The sequence below is a fragment of the Aquarana catesbeiana genome, linkage group LG02, assembly GCF_042186555.1.
Source record: "Aquarana catesbeiana isolate 2022-GZ linkage group LG02, ASM4218655v1, whole genome shotgun sequence".
NCBI classification, from domain to species: Eukaryota; Metazoa; Chordata; class Amphibia; order Anura; family Ranidae; genus Aquarana; species Aquarana catesbeiana.
In genome coordinates, this window is record NC_133325.1 from 142,115,269 (window position 1) to 142,134,695 (window position 19,427).

General features: G+C 43.2%; 1 protein-coding gene across 4 annotated transcripts in view; it reads right to left on the minus strand.

The window, feature by feature from the left end:
- Window positions 1-312: 312 nt before the first annotated feature.
- SPRYD3 (SPRY domain containing 3) overlaps window positions 313-19,427 on the minus strand; it is an 80,777-nt gene continuing 61,662 nt past the window's right edge. For 3 of the 4 annotated variants that reach the window (XM_073613555.1, XM_073613556.1, XM_073613558.1), the window contains 3 exons: window positions 11,421-11,540; window positions 11,172-11,338; window positions 8,440-9,596 (listed from right to left, as the gene is read on the minus strand). In XM_073613555.1, coding sequence (XP_073469656.1) covers window positions 9,462-9,596; window positions 11,172-11,338; window positions 11,421-11,540 — 422 coding nt within the window. In that variant the 3' untranslated portion in view covers window positions 8,440-9,461. Of the gene's footprint in view, window positions 751-8,439; window positions 9,597-11,171; window positions 11,339-11,420; window positions 11,541-19,427 lie in introns of those variants that run through there. The other variant, XM_073613559.1, reaches the window with a different exon arrangement.

The window sequence follows — 19,427 nt, forward strand, 5'->3', positions numbered from 1 at the left end:
CACCAGAGTGAATAACCCGTTTATGCCTATGGTTGAATTTTTAATTTGCGCATAAAATTCACATGTTACATAGAGTAGTAGGATATAAATAACTCCCACATCACTACTGTTCCAATATTGGAACAAAAGGCATTAATGGATTAACGACACAACCTTTTCCATCTTACCAAACCAACACCCCAGAGAATCACGGGAATTGACAGTGAAGTGGCACCACTCTTCACCCACAGCTGTAGTTAACAAATTTAGCTGAATAGCCTTTTTATTCACGTTAACATATGTACACAATTCACAAATCAGAAAGCAGCCATATAAATAGAGATCTGTGTTTTTATTATATGTATATAAACATGTTTATTGATTATGTACAGACATTGGGATATGTTCTAGTGCAATTCCGTGGAACCGTAACAAAACCAAATGGTTACATGGAAAAAATGGGTGGCATTAGCAGCAGGCAGACAGTTGGGAAACAAGACTCCCTCCTTCCTTCACTAGTGAAATTCAGCCCCTGAGATTACTGCAAGTTTACTTCCTCTAATATGTAGAGGTGACACAGCTAACTAAAAGGAATGGTGTTTTATGGCCACAATAGCCTCTGTATAGACAAGGGAAACCAGCCAACGCTGACAGACATACATACAATGTGAATGAAAGTTTTAGAAGGCGGAAAATGAGCTCCTCTTAGGCTGCCACCAAGAAAACCCTTACTGATGGCCCTTCTCCAAGTTTGTTCTCATGTCCCTTTTCCTGTAATTAAAATTCAGAAGTTACATCAGTAAAAACCCTACTTATTAAAATGTGGCTAGTTTACATCTATGCAGCTTAGCACATAAAAAAAAAAAAAAAAAAAAACAAAACACATAGAATTTGTGTTAATCATGCTCTTTAAAATGAATGGTAAACACACCAAAAGACATATGCCATACAGATTTGTGTATTTCTAAACCACTGTGCCAGACAACCTGCCTATCCTGAATGTTTCTTCTTCACTCTACATAATTCATAAGGAAACACGTGCTGACTACCACACACAAATGCCAGCAGTATCTTGGACCGAAACACACAACTGTATTTACATAGGTGTGAAAGGCTACTTTGGCTTGATACTCACTGTGCAGTGTGTTGCAGCATGTGTGGTCACAAACGTGTGAATGGGCTGATAGTTTACCATTCCTACAGAACAGCAGCCCATAAATGTGAACCAGCTCCTCAGCAAACAATGGGATTTCTACTTGGAATGGAAAATGCATTTTCGTGTAGCAATATGTATACATTTTACTGCATGAAAATGGATAAGTGTGAACAGGCCCAAAAGGTTTCTAAATTCAGCAGTCTAAGCATCTGTGTTCAGCTTTGACTTCAGAGTGCCCCATGCATCTGGTGACTTGGTCTTCTGGAGGAAGGTGCAACACTCTGGATATGTGCAGATATAACATTTGGCTTAATGTTGCTGGATGTATTAAAGAAGATCTCTACTTAAGCAACATTTGTATCTAAAAATTACAATATTTCATAATTAAAAGAGAAAATAGTCTTCCTCTTTAATTGCACCTACAGGCAAGCCTATAGTAAGGTGCTGTAAAAGATCTCCTAAACTTGCACCGTTTAGGAGATATTTACTATATATGCTGCCCCCGATGTCATCAGAGCAGCACCTGCTTGTGCCGTCTCTTCAGGACCCGTGCCGTGACCAGCGGCACCTGCACGCATACACGGGAGTGATATCACCGCAGCTCCAGCCAATCACAGCCCCGGAGCCCGCGAACCCCCGAAGAAACTCCGGGAAAGATGTCAGCCATGTAAGAACTGGAGGGCATCGTTCTAAGGCATTTCATAATGAGCTAGTGCATACTAGCTCATTATGCCTTTGTCTGTCAGGTTTTTTTTTCTTCTTCTGAGGTTTACGACCTCTTTAAATCAGTTTAATAAACTAAAGCTAGTCCATGACAACCTCATCACTATTATTAAAGTATAACGAAAGACAAACTTTTTTAGTTTTGAATAGAGTGGAGAGGGATTTGAACCCCTGTAAGTTTTTATTGCTGTCTGGGACCCTGTTCGGGAGATTCATTTTCTCGATTTGTCCTGTTTACCATTAGCATTGAAAGTAAAAGAAAATCCCAAAGTTTGGGTTGTCCACAGAAAAATAAGAGAGGGAAAATCTTCCAATGGGGACACTAGTCCTGGGGACCTGAGGGGCCCAAAGAGATCCCCTTACAATGAGCACACTAGTACTGGTGCCCCCAGAACATCCCCTTAATTTGCAGAGATATCCGCTCACTTCTTGCTTTTGCGACAGGAAGTGAAGGTAAAAATCACCACAATGGGACAAAGATGGCAAAAAAAAACCCTTACAAGTGATAACCCTCCCTTACTCTATCCAAAATGAAAACAACAAAAAAAAAAAAAGCTTTTGCCTATAGTTCTACTTTAATGACATGCACAGTTCTCTGAATTCCCCTCTTGCTCATCTACCTCTTCCTTTTCAACATGTCACGGCTTAACAAATTTAAAGCATGAACTCCAAACACTCATCTGCTGACAGCACTACTTTTCATGACCAACAATGCAGGTGTTGAGCGATGAGCCTGTTCATACTATAGTCAAAGGGAGATTGTGTAGTAACTGAAGGGCATACAGTCTGACAATGAATAATTGTTACATGGTTATACATAGCTATCTCAGTATCTCCATTTTATAAAAACAATGTAGCTTTCCATGCTCTGCACAGTGTACACTGCATTGTATCATAGGAGCGGTCTCTAAAGGCTAAGTTCAACTTCAAGGAAAAAATATTAAATGCACATATTTTTGCAGGAAAAAAAAAAAAATGTGCATTTATTATTTTCCCCCACAAGAGACTGCAAAGTTCAGGTTCCTGCACACTCTTCCTCCATCTTTCTGCCTCTACCTATGTACTGGCTTTCAACTGGAGGAGGCGTCAATGGACTAGGAGTGCACCGATTACCACACTTGTAGTCCATTTATAACTACAAGTCCATATGCTACTCTGGCAGAGAGGACTTGTAGTTCATTCCTTTGGCAGATTTCTGTGAATGAATGATGTAGCTATGTGGGTGGAGCCTCACACAACCATGCCAATTTTAAAAGTGAGATTTCCTGCACACTGTCACATGGGGTGGGACGATCCTTAGGAACATGTTAAACCCTAAATACGGGTGTAACATGTAATATGTTCCAAACTGTGAACTTTAACTTATCTTGAAAATGGGAGATCACAGCGCACAAGACAGTCCTATAGTAACTTCACTATAACTAGAGTAGGTGTAGGCTCATACCATGGAGATGAATGGCTAAAGACAAATTACAGAAACAAAAGAGAATGAGCTTCTATATGCAGTAATATAAGACTTTAATGTGCCCAAAACACTTACAGAAATGTTGATAAACAAGCTCATAAAATATGGAGATGTCCAGCCGGGGAATTTCCATTAACTATCCTGATGGCAGGTCTCATTATCAGCCAGCCGTGTTAGAGTGGTATGTCAGGAATGTCGGAAGGGCCGCCGCTCTGCCGGAGCCAGCGTGGAACACAAGCACCATGATGCGACGTGGGGGGCAAGAACGTGTTTCCATAACCAAGGGTTATGAAGAAGCTGGTGCACATGCTCCGTAACACGTTACATCCAGGTGCTTGCGTTCAACGCTGGCTCCGGCATTCTTGACATGCCGCTAGGCCAGCCAGTGACAAGACCCACCGCCAGAATTGTTAATGGAAATCCCCCTGTTGGACGTCTCCATATTATTAATGAGCTTGTTTATCTCAACATTTCTGGAAGTGTATACTTAAAGGGGTTGTAAAGGCAGAAGGTTTTTTATCTTCATGCATTAGGATAAATGCCTTTTCTGTGCAGCAGCCCCCCTCATACTTACCTGAGGTCCCTCTCTGTCCAGCGATGTCCATGAGTGTCTCAGACGACCAAGATTCTCCTTCCTGATTGGCTGAGACACAGCAGCAGCGCCATTGGCTCCCCCTGCTGTCAAGGTCAGCTAGCCAATCAGGGGAGAGAGGGGGTGGGGCCGGGGCTCTGTGTCTGAATGGATACACAGTTGTGACTCGGCTCGGGTGCCCCCATAGCAAGCTGCTTGCTGTGGGGGCACAGAACAGGAGGGAGGAGCCAGGATCACAGAAGAGGGACCCAAGAAGAGGAGGATCCGGGCTTCTCTGCGCAAATCCACTGCAACAGAGCAGGCAAGTATAACATGTTTATTATTTTTATAGGAGCCTTTACAATTATTTTAATAGTTTAACACAGATTAAAGTCTTACATTACTGCATTTAGAAGCACCTTCTCTTTTGTTTCTTTCTATCCTTCCACTAGAGCCTGCTGCTCTCAATTGAAATGCTGCTGGAGTGCATTGCTAGACATCTGCTTGCCTACTCCCTGCTCATTTAGACTGTATACTTCCTGGCAATAGGAGAGTCTTTTTTTTTTTGCCTTGAGTGTCCTATATACAGCTACCTCCTGTAAAGATACAATGCAGTCTGCACTAGGTGCTTTTAATAAAATAAAAGCCATTGCAGTTTATGTATTTCCATGGAGTTAGACAACGGCAACAAGTACCGAATGCATCTTCTAATGACATAGTAAACATATCCACATGGAATGTATCCCAACAAGGAAAGGAGCATGTGCCACCATGGTGCATCACACCAGGCAGAACTGCCTAACCTTGTATGAGGATGCAGGCCATCTGAGCTGCTCACATACAGCTACTTGTAAGAGAAGGAGGCACACATTCCCAAAGCTTACAACTGTCACACTGTACATCCAGATCATAAGAGAAAAGGAAAAGTGCAAACACTGAAAGGGATACCTGCAAATGTATTTACTAATGTATTACTATGTATCAAATTCTTCTGAGAAAAAAAAAAGTCAAATCAAGAGTAGATGATCAAGAATGTGTAAACAAACACCCCCATCCATAGGAAGGCTGCCTCTTCCAGTCAACGTCAGAATTCCCAGATCAAGGAACACACTAGACTAGACTAGAGTGTGTTAGACACACTAACACACAAGAAGATTTATGTACAGGTGCACTTTGTTATTTCAGTGCATTCTTCATTGTATTTTGGCAGTTTTAGAATCTGTAAGTCATTTCCAATTTGCATTACTGTGAAATGCCTTCTTTTTTTGTTTGGCTGACTTGTTGGTGAACTAGCCAAAGCATCAAAGAACAGCTGGATGTGCATGCAAGCTCAAACTGTCTCCCAATTTCTGCAGGCACAGCTTGTGCTGCTCAGGGTGCACAATGTTCCTGTTTTAGGTGGTATGAATCTGAAAACAGTCTGGTCACTGGCTTATCTTGGGGGAAGCAGCAAAGTTCTTAAATTTATCAGATGGCCTTATCCTCTGCAGAATTGTCCCCATAGACATTAGACTGGAAATTCATCCAATGTCTATGGGCCCCTTTACAGTAAAAACTGCATGATTTGCAGCCAATATGAGAAGATACAACATTAGTGGAGCTTCTGTGAGTGAAGCACAGGAGTATAAAAGTAAAAGAATGTGCTTTGTGAAACGGTATCTGCCCATCAGATACTGAAGAATGTAATATTTGCATGTCTCCTATCACACACTCCATCAAAGTCATCATAATCCATGATTGAAGTTCACATGCAGGGACCAAATCACTAAAGCACAGGAATTATTTTATAAACGCAAGGGTGATCCCTTATTACATTTATCCTTAAGCAGCTTTTCTGCCTTCCTCTGAAGATAACAAAACAATCTGATCATCAGAATTAACAAACAAAACAATGAAAACGGTGCACAAGGGTATGCTCTTGTGAAGACAATGAAGGAAACAAAGAAAAATGCAAGATCCAAGAATGAAACAAAGAATGTCATGAGACCCTGAAGTTAGCAAGAAGATCATTACACCGACCAGTCAAACTGAGCAGAGATTGAATGACCATTCTAATCAGGACTACAATGCCAGACAAGCCAAGGGCCCTGTGTGCAGCCCAAGCCAACAATCAGCAGGACACGTAAGTGAGAATTAGCAGCAGAAATAGAGGTAGTTATGCCATATTAAATATAAATAAGGAATCACATGTGTTTCTCATACTTTTCAAACTATGCAAAAAGTTAGAAAAAAGACAACATAATATCTTGTCATGTAAACACAAAAAAAATGTACAAGAGTAGAAATAAGTGCTAACCAAGACTGCTTAAAGCTGGCCCGTGACGAAAGCTTACCTGCGTGCCAACCAACAGCCATTAAATACAGCACAGCCAGTCAGCAATAATGATTGGCTTCCATTATTTAAGTGACAGAGAAAAGATTCTGCACACGCACACACCCGTCACATAGAAATATTTATGCAGCAGCATCATAGCTCACACCACCAAACCCAAAATACACTGACAGTCTTGTGTATGTGGCTGGTTTACTTCTAGGCAAGATAGCCATTTGGATATTAGTGTAATCACTCTGATGTGGTTTGCTAAGCACCTTCAGAAACTTACTAATGTCCCGCTCAAGGTTTTACCTGTCAAGTGCTAAGAGCTGTACAGGAAATAAATATATAAATTAAGAGTAACCTTCGCGCTCAGGATGATATAAGGTTGCTGCCTCCCCTATTCAGCCCCCAGTAGGAACTTCCAGAGAATAAACAGAAACAGATTGGGGTAATCTGCGCTACCTTCCTAACTTGCATGTAGGGTGCAGTGAGCCTGGTGTGTAAAGATGGATATATATACACCTATAAGTCAGGCAGAAAACCCCATGCAGACCCCATAGAGTCATACCAATATAAATCACATTGCTCATATAAATGAGCAACAATGTTATAGAGAACCTAGTGGCTAAAATGTGTGACAGGTAATAAAGGTGAATACATGAAAAATAACCTTAGTGATGTGTCCACATTAATAGAACCCGAAATCAAACGCTATCATAAAAAATACCAAAAAAATATATATATAAAAAACACACAACTCCCAGTATGTAACAAAGTCCCAGATAATAGACACCATAAATTGGCGTGGTAGAAAAAAAATGATGAATAAAAAGCTGTATATTGCAAATAGAGTTAATATGTAGACTCCAAAGATGTCCAAAAGTTCAAGAGCATTCAAGTGACTTTTGGTCATCTTTGGAGTCTACATATTAAGGGCTCCTTCACACGGACGTGTCCGTGTACAAAGCCCGCTCTGCTCAGCGGGGGATCGCTCCGTCGATCCCCGCTGAGCAGGCAGATGACAGAGCGCCGCTCTCCCCTATGGGGATCGGATGACGACGGACCGCAGAGTCCGTCGTCACCCGATCCGATGACGGATGGAAAAGTAGGTTTTTCCTCTGTCACACTTTTTCGGATCGGAGCGGGTCGGATGTCACCGCTGACATCCGACGCTCCATAGACCTCCATGGAATGTCCGTTCAGGTCCGCCTAACAAACTGACAGGCGGACCTGAACGGATCGGCCGGGTGAAAGAGGCTTTACTCTATTTGCAATATACAGCTTTTTATTCATCATTTTTTTCTACCACGCCAATTTATGGTGTCTATTATCTGGGACTTTGTTACACACTGGGAGTTGTGGGTTTTTTATAATTTTTTTTGGTATTTTTTATGATAGCGTTTGATGATTTCAGGCTCTGTGGACACATCACTAAGGTTATTTTTCATGTATTCACCTTTATTACCTGTCACACATTTTAGCCACTAGGTTTTCTATAACATTTTTGCTCCTATGTTATCTGTATTGGTATGACTGTATGGGGTCTGCATGGGGTTTTCTGCCTGACCTATAGGTGTATATATATATCCATCTTTACACACCAGGCTCACTGCACCCTACATGCAAGTTAGGAAGGTAGCGCAGATTACCCCAATCTGTTTCTGTTTATTCTCAGGAATTAAATATATACCCAGCCCTGTGAACTTCTATGGAAGTGCGCTGTGTAATTAGTATGCACTGATTGGAGGTAGCCAGAAATCTTTGGCTACTACATAGAAAGAAAACCTTCCAGTTCCATTCATCATAAGATTATGCAGCCTAGGTAAGCTTGCTCACCATGAAGAATAGGTGGCTGTGGTCCCACTTGGTGGATGGGTGCAGGACTGGGACCCATCTACTGGGAGATGCCAACTCTTAGAGAAAGAGAAATTAATTTCCCTAAACGCTTTTGACTCTCTAACTTCCTCACAGGCTTATTAATCTAGTCCACCCAAAACCAATATTTCAGCAGTTGGTAGATGAAAAACTAAATACAAGGGCTGCTGTTGCTGAACACCTAGGGCCTCTTGCACACAATACTCCTGTTTGAGCATCTATTTTTTCAGCCATTTTTTTTGTATGCATTTGCGCGTATTTCCACGCATATGCGTTTGGGCAATTTCGCAAGCAAACTTATTCTCGCTTTTACAATATGTTAATGGACATTTGCGCGCATTAGGCGTAATGGGCTTTAATAAGCTGTACTGAGTTTTTTCAAGCCGCAGTGTGCAAGAGGCCTAAATGCCTGGCTGTGCTGACCCACCAACTTCAATATTTTCATTTACTGACCTGGAACATCAGAAGTTAACATTATGGTGCTGGGTCAGCGATTCAGCATTAAGTGAGGCAACCAACAGGAAAGCAGTAACAGCTTCCATGTGTCTCTCTAGACAGTTTCCCCTTTAAATGACCATACAGTTCATTATAGGTCTTCAGCGATGAGATTTGTATACCTGGTTTTCCAGGTCTGTGCCCCTGCATTACAAGGGCCTGCTCTCCAAGCTGACTTACAATTAATTGTGAAGAATGCAAATCGAAATTAGGAACATGACTGCAATATAAGATGTGACAGGTAAAGGTGGGTGAGCACAGAGCCCAGGTCTATGTCAGCATAGAAGTCCCCAGTTATAGGGCAAGCTGGCAAATGACCCAGCCCACTTGGCTTCAGCAAAAACTGAACTATCAGTTTAGGGAGGACCAATCTTTCAACTGACTGTCAGGCTTACAGCTGAACTGTAGGCAGACCATTAAATATGCAGTTAAAAATATTATATTATTTTACTTTTTTCACCTGGTAAAGAATTTCCTTTTGAACCAAGTACTTCAAGACATTTTGCTTGCAGTTCCACATTAACTGCCAAATGCCATAACTCAGAATGCCAGATATTCAAGAAACTAGGGATTGGGTAAATCTACATTCATCTTGTAGCTGGTAGTCTTCCTACTGTGGAACAGGAAGCCATTTTTGTATTAGTGATAAAACATCTGGTTCCCTACATTCACTCTTGTTTCCTGTCCCATCACGTCTCCTGCTATGCCAAAACGTAAAAGTCGTGGAGCCAACAATCACAGGCAAGGGCCACTGAAACACATTTCCAGACACGAAGAAGCACTATCACAAGCCCACGTGCAAATCGTGCATGACCAGATGGTTGGTAGAAGGGGAAGGTGACTGAAGAATGCAGCGTGTTCTCCCATGGAGGTCACTTGGTCATCCACTCAGCGGGTGCAGATCCACTTTCACCTTCTCCCCACTGCTCAGCATTCCTATGGTTGGATAAAAGCCACCCTGAGGCAGAATGGACTCCTTTTTGCCGATAATCTTTCCATTCCTTGTAAAGAAAACCTGTGGTGGGGAGACAGGCAATCCCAATGATATATTACAGTATCCATAGTTCTCCAAATAAGTTACATCTAAGACTAGGCTCACACAAATGCGGCCATAAATAAATCGCACCGATTCCTGACCCCCAGACAAAATGCACTGCCTCGTGCTGCTCTTTAGAAGACCCTTGGGAGATGCTTCTAAATTCTTAGTGGCACCCCTACGCATCAGAAAACACAGAATGTTTTCAGGCGTGGAAAGCAACATGGTGCCATGCAGTTACATGCAGCTACCCTGCAAGTGCATTTTGGAAAAATGGCTGGGGACACTTACCCATTCAAATTAATTGGGCTGCTTTGCCTGTGCAAACGCACCCATACAAAACGCAGAGGTGTGAACCTAACCTTACTAAAAAGCAGGGTAAGGATTTCTTTCCCCACAAAGAATGGACACTGTTATACCACCTCTGTATACACATAACACAGCTACACCAATGACTACTCAATTCATGCTGGGACAGAGCTTTCAAAGCTACCATCCCATTATTGGAACACAATTAGCATGCTAAGGTGGAGTAACTGCATACACAGGGAAAAAAGCATTAAAATATGAGTACTTATGGAGTACTGGTTGTTTGATGCTTTAAAAAAAAAAAAAAAAAAAAAAAAAAAAGATTGTCACGATGAAAGCTGCTATCACTGAACCTTTTCCTAAAAATTCCAGTAGCCTGGCTGCAATGCTGATCCAGTGGCTTCAATGTTTTTTGTAAATCACTGACTTAGAACAAGAAAGTCCAAACTCCTCCACTGCATATGTGTCCTGGTCAGAAACAAGAGTGTAAACAAGACAGCTATGTAACTAAAAAAGTTAGAAACAAGAATTCAGCAATAGCAGCCACCCTGTTTTGTTAAAGAGACTGTTCTCAGCAATTTAGATGCAGCAACATGCTGCACTGTCACCGATGCGTGCATACCTTGCATTTTACAAAGTAACAGTCTCTGTATGCTGTGCTGGTGACAGGATGATTGCGCCCATAGCAGACCCAGCAGCTGTAGAACTAATTGTGGAATTACATAGATTACAATCCACCATTTCAGTAAACAGAACAGTCACTTGACCAGCAGCATTCACATGACTAGTCTTTTGTATTAAATGGAGGTGCAAGCTTGCTCCCATAGCCCTCTGGGCTGTCACTGGAGACTTCCCATGTTAGGGCATGGGGGAACAGCTGCACGGTGGTGACTGGCTAAGAAAGCTCTTTATCCTTCCGATGTCATAAAACATTGGAATACAAAAAAAAAAAAAAAAAAAAGGGTAAAGTGATCTATGTAAAGCGTCCATTTTTACTGGCTTTGTTATGAAGCTTATTTGTTGGGTGGTGACAGGGTTATTTTAGAGTGCAACTGCACCTTTGTTTTGACATGCAATTGTGTGGGTTGACAAGCTGCCCTGTACATAACTTACTGGATTGGGACAGGCGATTATGAAATTGGAGGGTGGGCTGGGGGGCAGGAAGCACTACAACATAACTAACTGGTTTCTTTTAGAGCACCATGTAGAAAGTATTTCCCGGTCAAATCCTAAGCCATCACATACCACCACTTTCCTGCCCTCATGATCCCTTTCAATGTCCTCTTCTTCCTCCTCCTCCTCTTCTTCCCCATCCTCTTCCTGCTGCTGTTCTCTCCAGAGATACATGACATTCCGAACTCCACGTGGTTGCAGCCTCAATTCCTTCATGTCGCTACTGTCATCACTTTCACCTAGAGCAGGCAAGAATTGAGGAATGTGTAACAAATTTACCAATAGAAATCAGACAAGACAATTCACCAAGCTGATCCATACCTTCACTGTCCAGGATATAATCCCTTGGAAACATAATTCCACATCCCATGATATCACCCTTGTAACAACGAGGCCCAAAAGGATCACCAACGCCACTTCCATGAAATATTTTTCCATCATCTGTATGGAAAGCAACATATAAAAATGAAATTTTCTCTGCACATGTAATTGGACGCCCCTATATAGAGTACCTTGAAAAGGTATTCATACCCCTTGACATTTTTCACATTTTGTCATGTTACAACCAAAAGACAAATGTATTTTGTTGGGTTTCATGTGATAGACCAACACAAAAAGTGGCACATAAAATTGTGGAGTGGAAGGAAAATGATAAATGGTTTTCAAATTTTTTTTACAAATAAATATGTGAAAAGTGTGTTAATACTTTGTAGAACCACCTTTTGCTGCAATTACAGCTGCAAGTCTTTTTGGGGATGTCTCTACCAACTTTGCACATCTAGAGAGAGTGAATTTTTTGCCCATTCTTTGCAAAAAAGCTCAAGCTCTGTCAGATTGAATGGCGAGCACCTATAAACAGCCATTTTCAAGTCTTGCCACAGATCTTTAATTGGATTTAGGTCTGGACTTTGACTTGGCCTTTCTAACACATGAATATGCTCTGATCTAAACCATTCCATTGTGGGGACGTGTCCAAGATGGCCACCAGAGCAGACGTGCTTTAGGAGAGCTCCGAGACCTGGCCGCCTTATCATCCGTTTCCCTGCAGAAGAACTGGCCCAAACTGGACCCGAACGGTACAGGAACCCTTACGGAGCGGTATGCCCAGCGGGAAACACTTCGGTGTCTCGTACCACCCGCAACACAGCCAAAACACCGTCCTCCGCATCGCGGCCGTCTCCCGCCACAGCTATCAGCATGGCGTCCCAAACAGAAGGAGCTGACACAGGGATGAGGGAGCAGGACAACTTTGCTGCACTCATGCAGGCTATAACCACCTGCCAGCCCACCCTGACAGGAAAAATTGAAACTATGCAGCTTGATATAAGCCTGATCCGCAGGGATATGGACAGCTTTCGTTCCAGATTGACTGAATCTGAGAGGAGTGGGAGAGGCAGAGGACATGCTACAATCATATGAAGTCTCACTCCACACGCTACAGACCAAGATGAAAACCCTGGAAGCGCGTGCAGAGGACGCTGAAAACAGAAATCGCAGAAATAACCTTCGGATAGTGGGGCTCCCTGAGGGAGCGGAAGGGAAGGACCCCACAACATTTACCGAACAGTTGCTGCGCACCCTCCTCCCTAATGGCCGGTTTTCCGATTTCTTTGTAGTGGAGAGGGCACACAGAATGCCTGCTACCCGGGGGCCCCCGGGAGCTCCTCCACGCACTTTTATCTTAAAACTCCTGAACTTCAGGGATCGTGACCTGGTCCTGCGAGAAGCGCGGCAGATTGAAGTACTCCACCATGAGGGAGCAAAGATTATGATATTCCCGGACTATTCAGTTGACACACAAAAAATGCGGAGATCCTTTGACCAAATTAAACTGGACTTACGCAATCGTAAGATTAAATACAGCATGTTGTTCCCTGCTAGAGTTCAAGATGGAGAGTCAGTGAGGTTCTTTACCTCCCCTGAAGATGCGTCCAGATGGTTGGATACACTACCAAGAGGTTGAACCTACTGCTGCTGGGATCTCACATTTCAACTCGCCTTGATTTTATTCTCTATGTAGGCTTTTTTCTGCTGCCGGCCTTCTGACTCCTACTACCCTTTTTGAGTCTTCAGGCTTATTGCTGACTCCTCCATCCACCTATACACAGTGACGGTTCAGGAATTATATGTTTGCTGTGATGGAGTGAGCCATTTGATCCTGTCACTACCTTTGACAAGGACACTTGAAGTTTTTAGGCCTGAAGTTTTGGGTTAGTAACATGTTTAAGTTCAAGAAGTATGACCCCCAGAACATTCTGGGTGAACTATTGATCTGCAGGGACTGTTTATCCTGAATTTTTGTCTCCACACCTGGACTCTCTAAGCACAGACTGTCGCTCTGGTGCTCCACTGTTCATGTGCCCCATGGGCAGTTGTCACGATTTGTTACGGGGATCAGGCACCCCATAGTTTGGGTGGTGGTGCGGGGTGGGGGGAGGGGGGATGTTTTGGAGCAACTGGTTTTGCTCCATGTTTTATTTTGGGATTTATTTTTGTTTTATTTCCTTTTTAAATGTTGATGATGATTTGATGGATAATCGTAAGACATGCAAGACTGCTCTCTTGCCACTGGAGGGAGTAGTCTATTCAATAACTGATGTACAGATATTTGCACTACTTATCAGATATATTGCTGTATTATGCAAGTTCTATGTGGCAAGAGGGCTATTTCAATCCTGTAAGACATTCATAGGCGACCTAAATGACTCCACTTAACATCTTGTCCTGGAACGTGCGGGGCCTCAATTCCAAAATAAAATGTTCCTTAGTAATTAACTATATTAAAAAAATACAAACACCTCATATCTGCATATTGCAGGAGACGCATCTAATTGGGAGCAGGACGCTGGCTCTTAAAAAGCCCTGGGTAGGATCCTATTATCATTCCACCTACTAGAGGTGTTAGCGTTCTGATCCACAAATCATTACCCTTCACCCTCCTAGATCTACATTTGGATCCCGAGGGGAAATATGTTGTTATACATGCTATGTGTGACAGGATGGAATTGGTTGTAGTTGGACTGTACAACCGGCCCCCAGCCTCCTTGGCTGTCCTCCATAAATTGACCCCTATACTGGCTCAATATCCTGCTGCGGGAGTGTTGATGGCGGGTGATTTTAATATAACCCCCAACCCCAGTATGGATAAGCTTGGTACGGATGTGGCCACTGAATCCCCACTATCTAGATGGGCAGATGAGTATGGCTTTAGTGACCTGTGGAGGTGGCGGTATCCCAGGGACAGGCAATACACCTGCCACTCGTCTACCTACGCCTCCTTTTCTAGGATAGACTTATTCTAAGTTAGTGGCTCCTCACTCCCACACATCCAGGGGGTTGAAATTCTCCTGCGTGGTATCTCTGATCACGCTCCACTCCTACTACGGCTCAACACAGACTCGCCGGTAGGCAACAGCCTCTGGCGACTTTCAGGTTTTTGGATCACTGATGAGCGGGTCGCTCCTGAGGTTGCAGGGGAGATGGACACCTACTGGGTGGTAAATAAGGGAACGGCCCCTCCTCCAATGCTATGGGATGCCTTTAAGGCATATACCCGCGGACAATACCCCACAATCATTAGTAAGGTCAGGAAAAATACATGTTCATTGATTTATGGGTCATTTCATTACATTTGATTTATGATGACAATCTAATTTTCTTTTCACTGTCGGTCCACATTATATGGGTGTACAATCTGTATATATTAAGGTGATCACATTGTTTTAATTTTTATTTCTATTCATAAGTTACAGCGCAGCTATTTTTGCTTTTATAGGAAAAATAACAGACTTGCTCTGGAGGAGGCGGAGAGTCGAGCTCAGAGTTTGGAGTCCAGCTATGTGGCTAACAGAGATGCCGTGACATACGCTGCACTCCAGACACTTCACCGAGAAATTTTGGTGTTGAGGGCTAATGCGACTCGGAAACTTCTGTTATCGCAGTCACAGAGGATATTTGAGCAGGGGGAGAGATCGGGTAGACTCTTGGCGTGGTTGGCCAGGGAGCGCGCCACAGTGGCACACATTGCGAACATCAGAGATGACCGGAGACAAATACAGACAGACCCTATCCAGATAAATGCTAGATTTGTACAATATTACGAAGGTTTATACACGTCTAGGGCGGACTACACATCAGATTCGTTGCAGGATTTCTTGGCTCAGGTAGAAATCCCTACTTTATCAGAGGCTAACAGTGCCAAGCTAGATGCACCAATTACCCTTAAAGAAGTACAACTGGCAATTTCATCGCTCCAACCTGCAAAAACTCCGGGCCCAGATGGGTCTACCGGCCGAATTCTACAAGACTAATAGTGAAGCCCTAGCACCACAGCTTCACGAGCTTCTCCTACCCATGTTGGAGGCTCAGAGTCTTCCCCCACCTATGTCGGAGGCTGTGATCGTAGTAATCCCTAAGCCACGCAAGGACCCTGAGATGTGTGAGTCGCTCCTTAACGTGGATGCAAAAATAGTTACTAAAATCTTGGCAAATCGTCTCAATTCGGTCATTCTTTCCCTGGTTCATGGAGATCAGACAGGCTTCATGCCAGGGAAAGCTACAGACATCAATCTACGTCGGTTATACACGGTCACGGAGTCCCCTGGGGTGGTGGCCTCCCTCGATGCCGAGAAGGCTTTCGACTCGGTCGAATGGGAATTCCTCTGGCAGATATTAGAGAGGTTTAATTTTGGACTCAAATTCATCTCATGGGTGAAACTAATGTATGCCAACCCCACGGCTAGAGTCAGAACTAATAACACACTCATCTCCCTTTAATCTCCACAGAGGAACTAAGCAAGGCTGCCCATTGTCTCCGGGATTGTTTGCCCTAGCAATCGAACCCCTGGCCATTCTCATTAGGTCGTCTACGACCACAAAGGGAATAGAGGTGGGCCCACTGAGGGAACAGATCTCCCTATACGCAGACGATGCCCTCTTCTATCTCCCTGATGCTTCGGATTCCCTGGAGGCCCTGTGGATTGTTGACCAGTTCGGATCCTTCTTCGGGATACGTATTAATTGGACCAAATCCATATTATTCCCACTAACCTCGTCACCCCTTCTCCCTCCTTCCCATATACCATTACTACCAGTCACTAAATTCAGATATTTGGGCATTGAAGTACAGAAGGAACCTTCCTGCTACCTAACGGATAATGTTTATCCTATTCTACAAGAACTCACACGGCGATGCTTGACTTGGAAGTCTCTTCCTTTGACTCCAGTAGGGAGGATTAACCTTCTCAAAATGACGTTCCTCCCCAAATTTCTATGAACACCCCAGTCCCCATCCCCAACTCCTTTTTCCAAAAACTAGACCAAGTGATCAACTCATTCATTTGGGCCGGACTGACCCCTAGGGTGTCTAAAACGGTTTTGCAGCTCCCCCTCTCTGCAGGTGGACTGGCACTGCCGTGCTTCAAGCAATACTACTGGGCAGCGGTGCTGGTAACAGTAAGCTGGTGGTTCACCCAGTCACGAAATATCACATCAGTTAACCTAGAGGCAGCCATCCTGGGGTCATATTTGGCACTGAGTAACCTGGTGTTCAGGGGCCAGAGGGCACAGGTTGGGATGACTGTCCCTATGCGCACCACGATTAAGGTTTGGGAACAACTGACAGCTAAACTTAATCCACCTAATGTTATCTCCCCCCTATACACCACTGTGAGGCAACCCTAGGCTACCACATCTCTTATCTATCCCTGACCCGGCTATTTGGGCGAGATACGAAATTTATACAGCATATTATGCCAGCAGGCAGACTCCTATCATACAATGAACTAAAACACACCTTCCAACTTCCAGCGAAGATGTTTTTTCGTTATCTACAATTGCGACATGCCATACAAGCCCAATTTCCCACTGATGTTCGCTTGGAGTCACACATGGTGGAGCGCTTTCTTATCTCAGCCAGTGCGGACTGTATCCTCTCCTCCCTGTACCTCCGGATGTCCTGTGGGACTGATGGTCAGGGAACTAAGCTTTTCAATAAATGGAAGGTGGATGTGCCCTCCCTGACAGATGATGATTGGGAAGAAGGAATTCAACAATACATACCTTTAATGATATCCGCCAGGGATAGGTACATTCAGCTGAAATTCCTCCACAGGGCCTACTATACCCCCCAGAGGCTTGCTAGAATATATCCCACTTATTCTGACAAATGCCCAAAATACAACAATGCAGTTGGAATGTTCTTTCATGTAGTGTGGTCTTGTCCCCTTATTCAACAATTTTGGAGGGAGGTGGTGCACTATATAAACTCGATTGGGAATCTAACTATAGGTCTTGTTCCGCGTATCCTCTTACTGGGCGTCTGTGACACCATTACCACAAACACTCACAAAAGGTTGCTAATTTTCTATACCTCATACCATGCCAGAAAGGCCATCCTAATTAAATGGAAGCAGCCGGAGCCACTGACGGTTGGGCAGTGGAGAAAACTTATTGACACTACTCTATAAACTTACATATATGAGTCGTAAATGCCCCCAAAAATTTGAAAAGATCTGGGGTCCCTAGGCTGACAGTTAAGGCCCTATTAAGGATGGGAGAGATCTCCCCCCCTTCAGTGTCTTCCCCCACCCCTCTCACCCACCTGGGGTGCCCCCCTTTAGAAACATCATGATTGTTACCATGGCTGATAAAGGATAGGAAAGTCTGTACCTATTATAGCATATCCCTTGGGGAAAACAGACAAAACAGACAACTATAACACCTCTTGTACTAAAAATGTATATCAGATTCTATGCAAAAAGAAGTATGTGTAAATAATGTGGTGGTTAATATGTCTTACACAGTACTGTAATATCTAATGATATATCATCTGTTCGATTCTATTATGTTTATGTTCACTGATTGTATTATATAGTATAATGAAAATCATCTCTAATAGAGATCAATAAAAACTTTTCTGTTAAAAAAAAAACAAACAAACAAAAAAAAAAAAATTCCATTGTAGCTCTGGCTGTATGTTACGGGTCGTTGTCCTACCTGAAGATGAACCTCCGCCCCAGTCTCAAGTCTTTTGCAGACTGTAGCAGGTTTTCTTCTAAGGTTGCCCTGTATTTGGCTACATCCATCTTCCCATCAACTCTGACCGGCTCTCCTGTCCCTGCTGAAGAAAAGTATCCCCACAACATGATGCTGTGACCACCATGTTTCATGGTGGGGATGGTGTGTTCAGGGTTTTGCTTTTAGGCCAAAAAGTAACATTTTGGTCTCATCTGACCAGAGCACCTTCTTCCACATGTTTGCTGTGTCCCCCACATGGCTTCTCGCAAACTGCAAACAGGACTTCTTATGGCTTTCTTTCAACAATGGCTTTCTTCTTGCCACTCTTCCATAAAGGCCAGATTTGTGGAGTGCACGAAAAATAGTTGTCTTGTGGACAGATTCTCCCACTAGAGCTGTGGATCTCTGCAGCTCCTCCAGAGTTACCATGGGCCTCTTTGGCTGCTTCTCTGATTAATGCTCTCCTTGCCCGGCCTGTCAGTTTAGGTGGACGGCCATGTCTTGGCAGGTGTGCAGTTGTGCCATACTCTTTCCATTTTTGGATGATGTATTGAACAGTGCTCCGTGAGATGTTCAAAGCTTGGGATATTTTCTTTAACCTAACCCTGCTTTAAACTTCTCCATAACTTTATCCCTGACCTGTCTGGTGTGTTCCTTAGCCTTCATGTTGCCGTTTACTCACTAAGGTTCTCTAACAAACCTATGAGGGCTTCACAGAACAGCTGTATTTATACTGAGAATAAATTACACACAAGTGGACTCTATTTATTAATTAGGTGACTTCTGAAGCCAATTGGATCCACTAGATTTTAGTTAGGGGGGAACCGAGTAAAAAGGGGGTTGAATACAAATGCACGCCACACTTTTCACATATTTTTTTTTTTAAATTTGCAAACCATTTATAATTTTCCTTCCCCTTCACAATTATGTGCCACTTTGTGTTGGTCTATCCCATAAAATATATTTATGTTGTTGGTTGTAACATGACAAAATGTGAAAAATTGAAGGGGTATGAATACTTTTTCAAGGCACTGTATTGCCTTATTGTATTTTGAACAATTCAGCATACAACCATTCCACAGTAGATGAAATAAAAGCACCTAGGATCTGCTCCTCTGTCAAATATTCAGTTTTTTGGGGTTCAGAGTAATACTAGAACTAAAGGCAAAGCTTTCATTTTGAATAGCGTAAGGGGGGGGGGGGGGGGGGGGTGTTATAACCCATTTTCATTTTTTTTTTTTTTTTACCCTCTGTCACCCATTAGGGAGATTTCCCAAATTCAAGCCAAAACAGTAAGTGAGAGTAAAACGC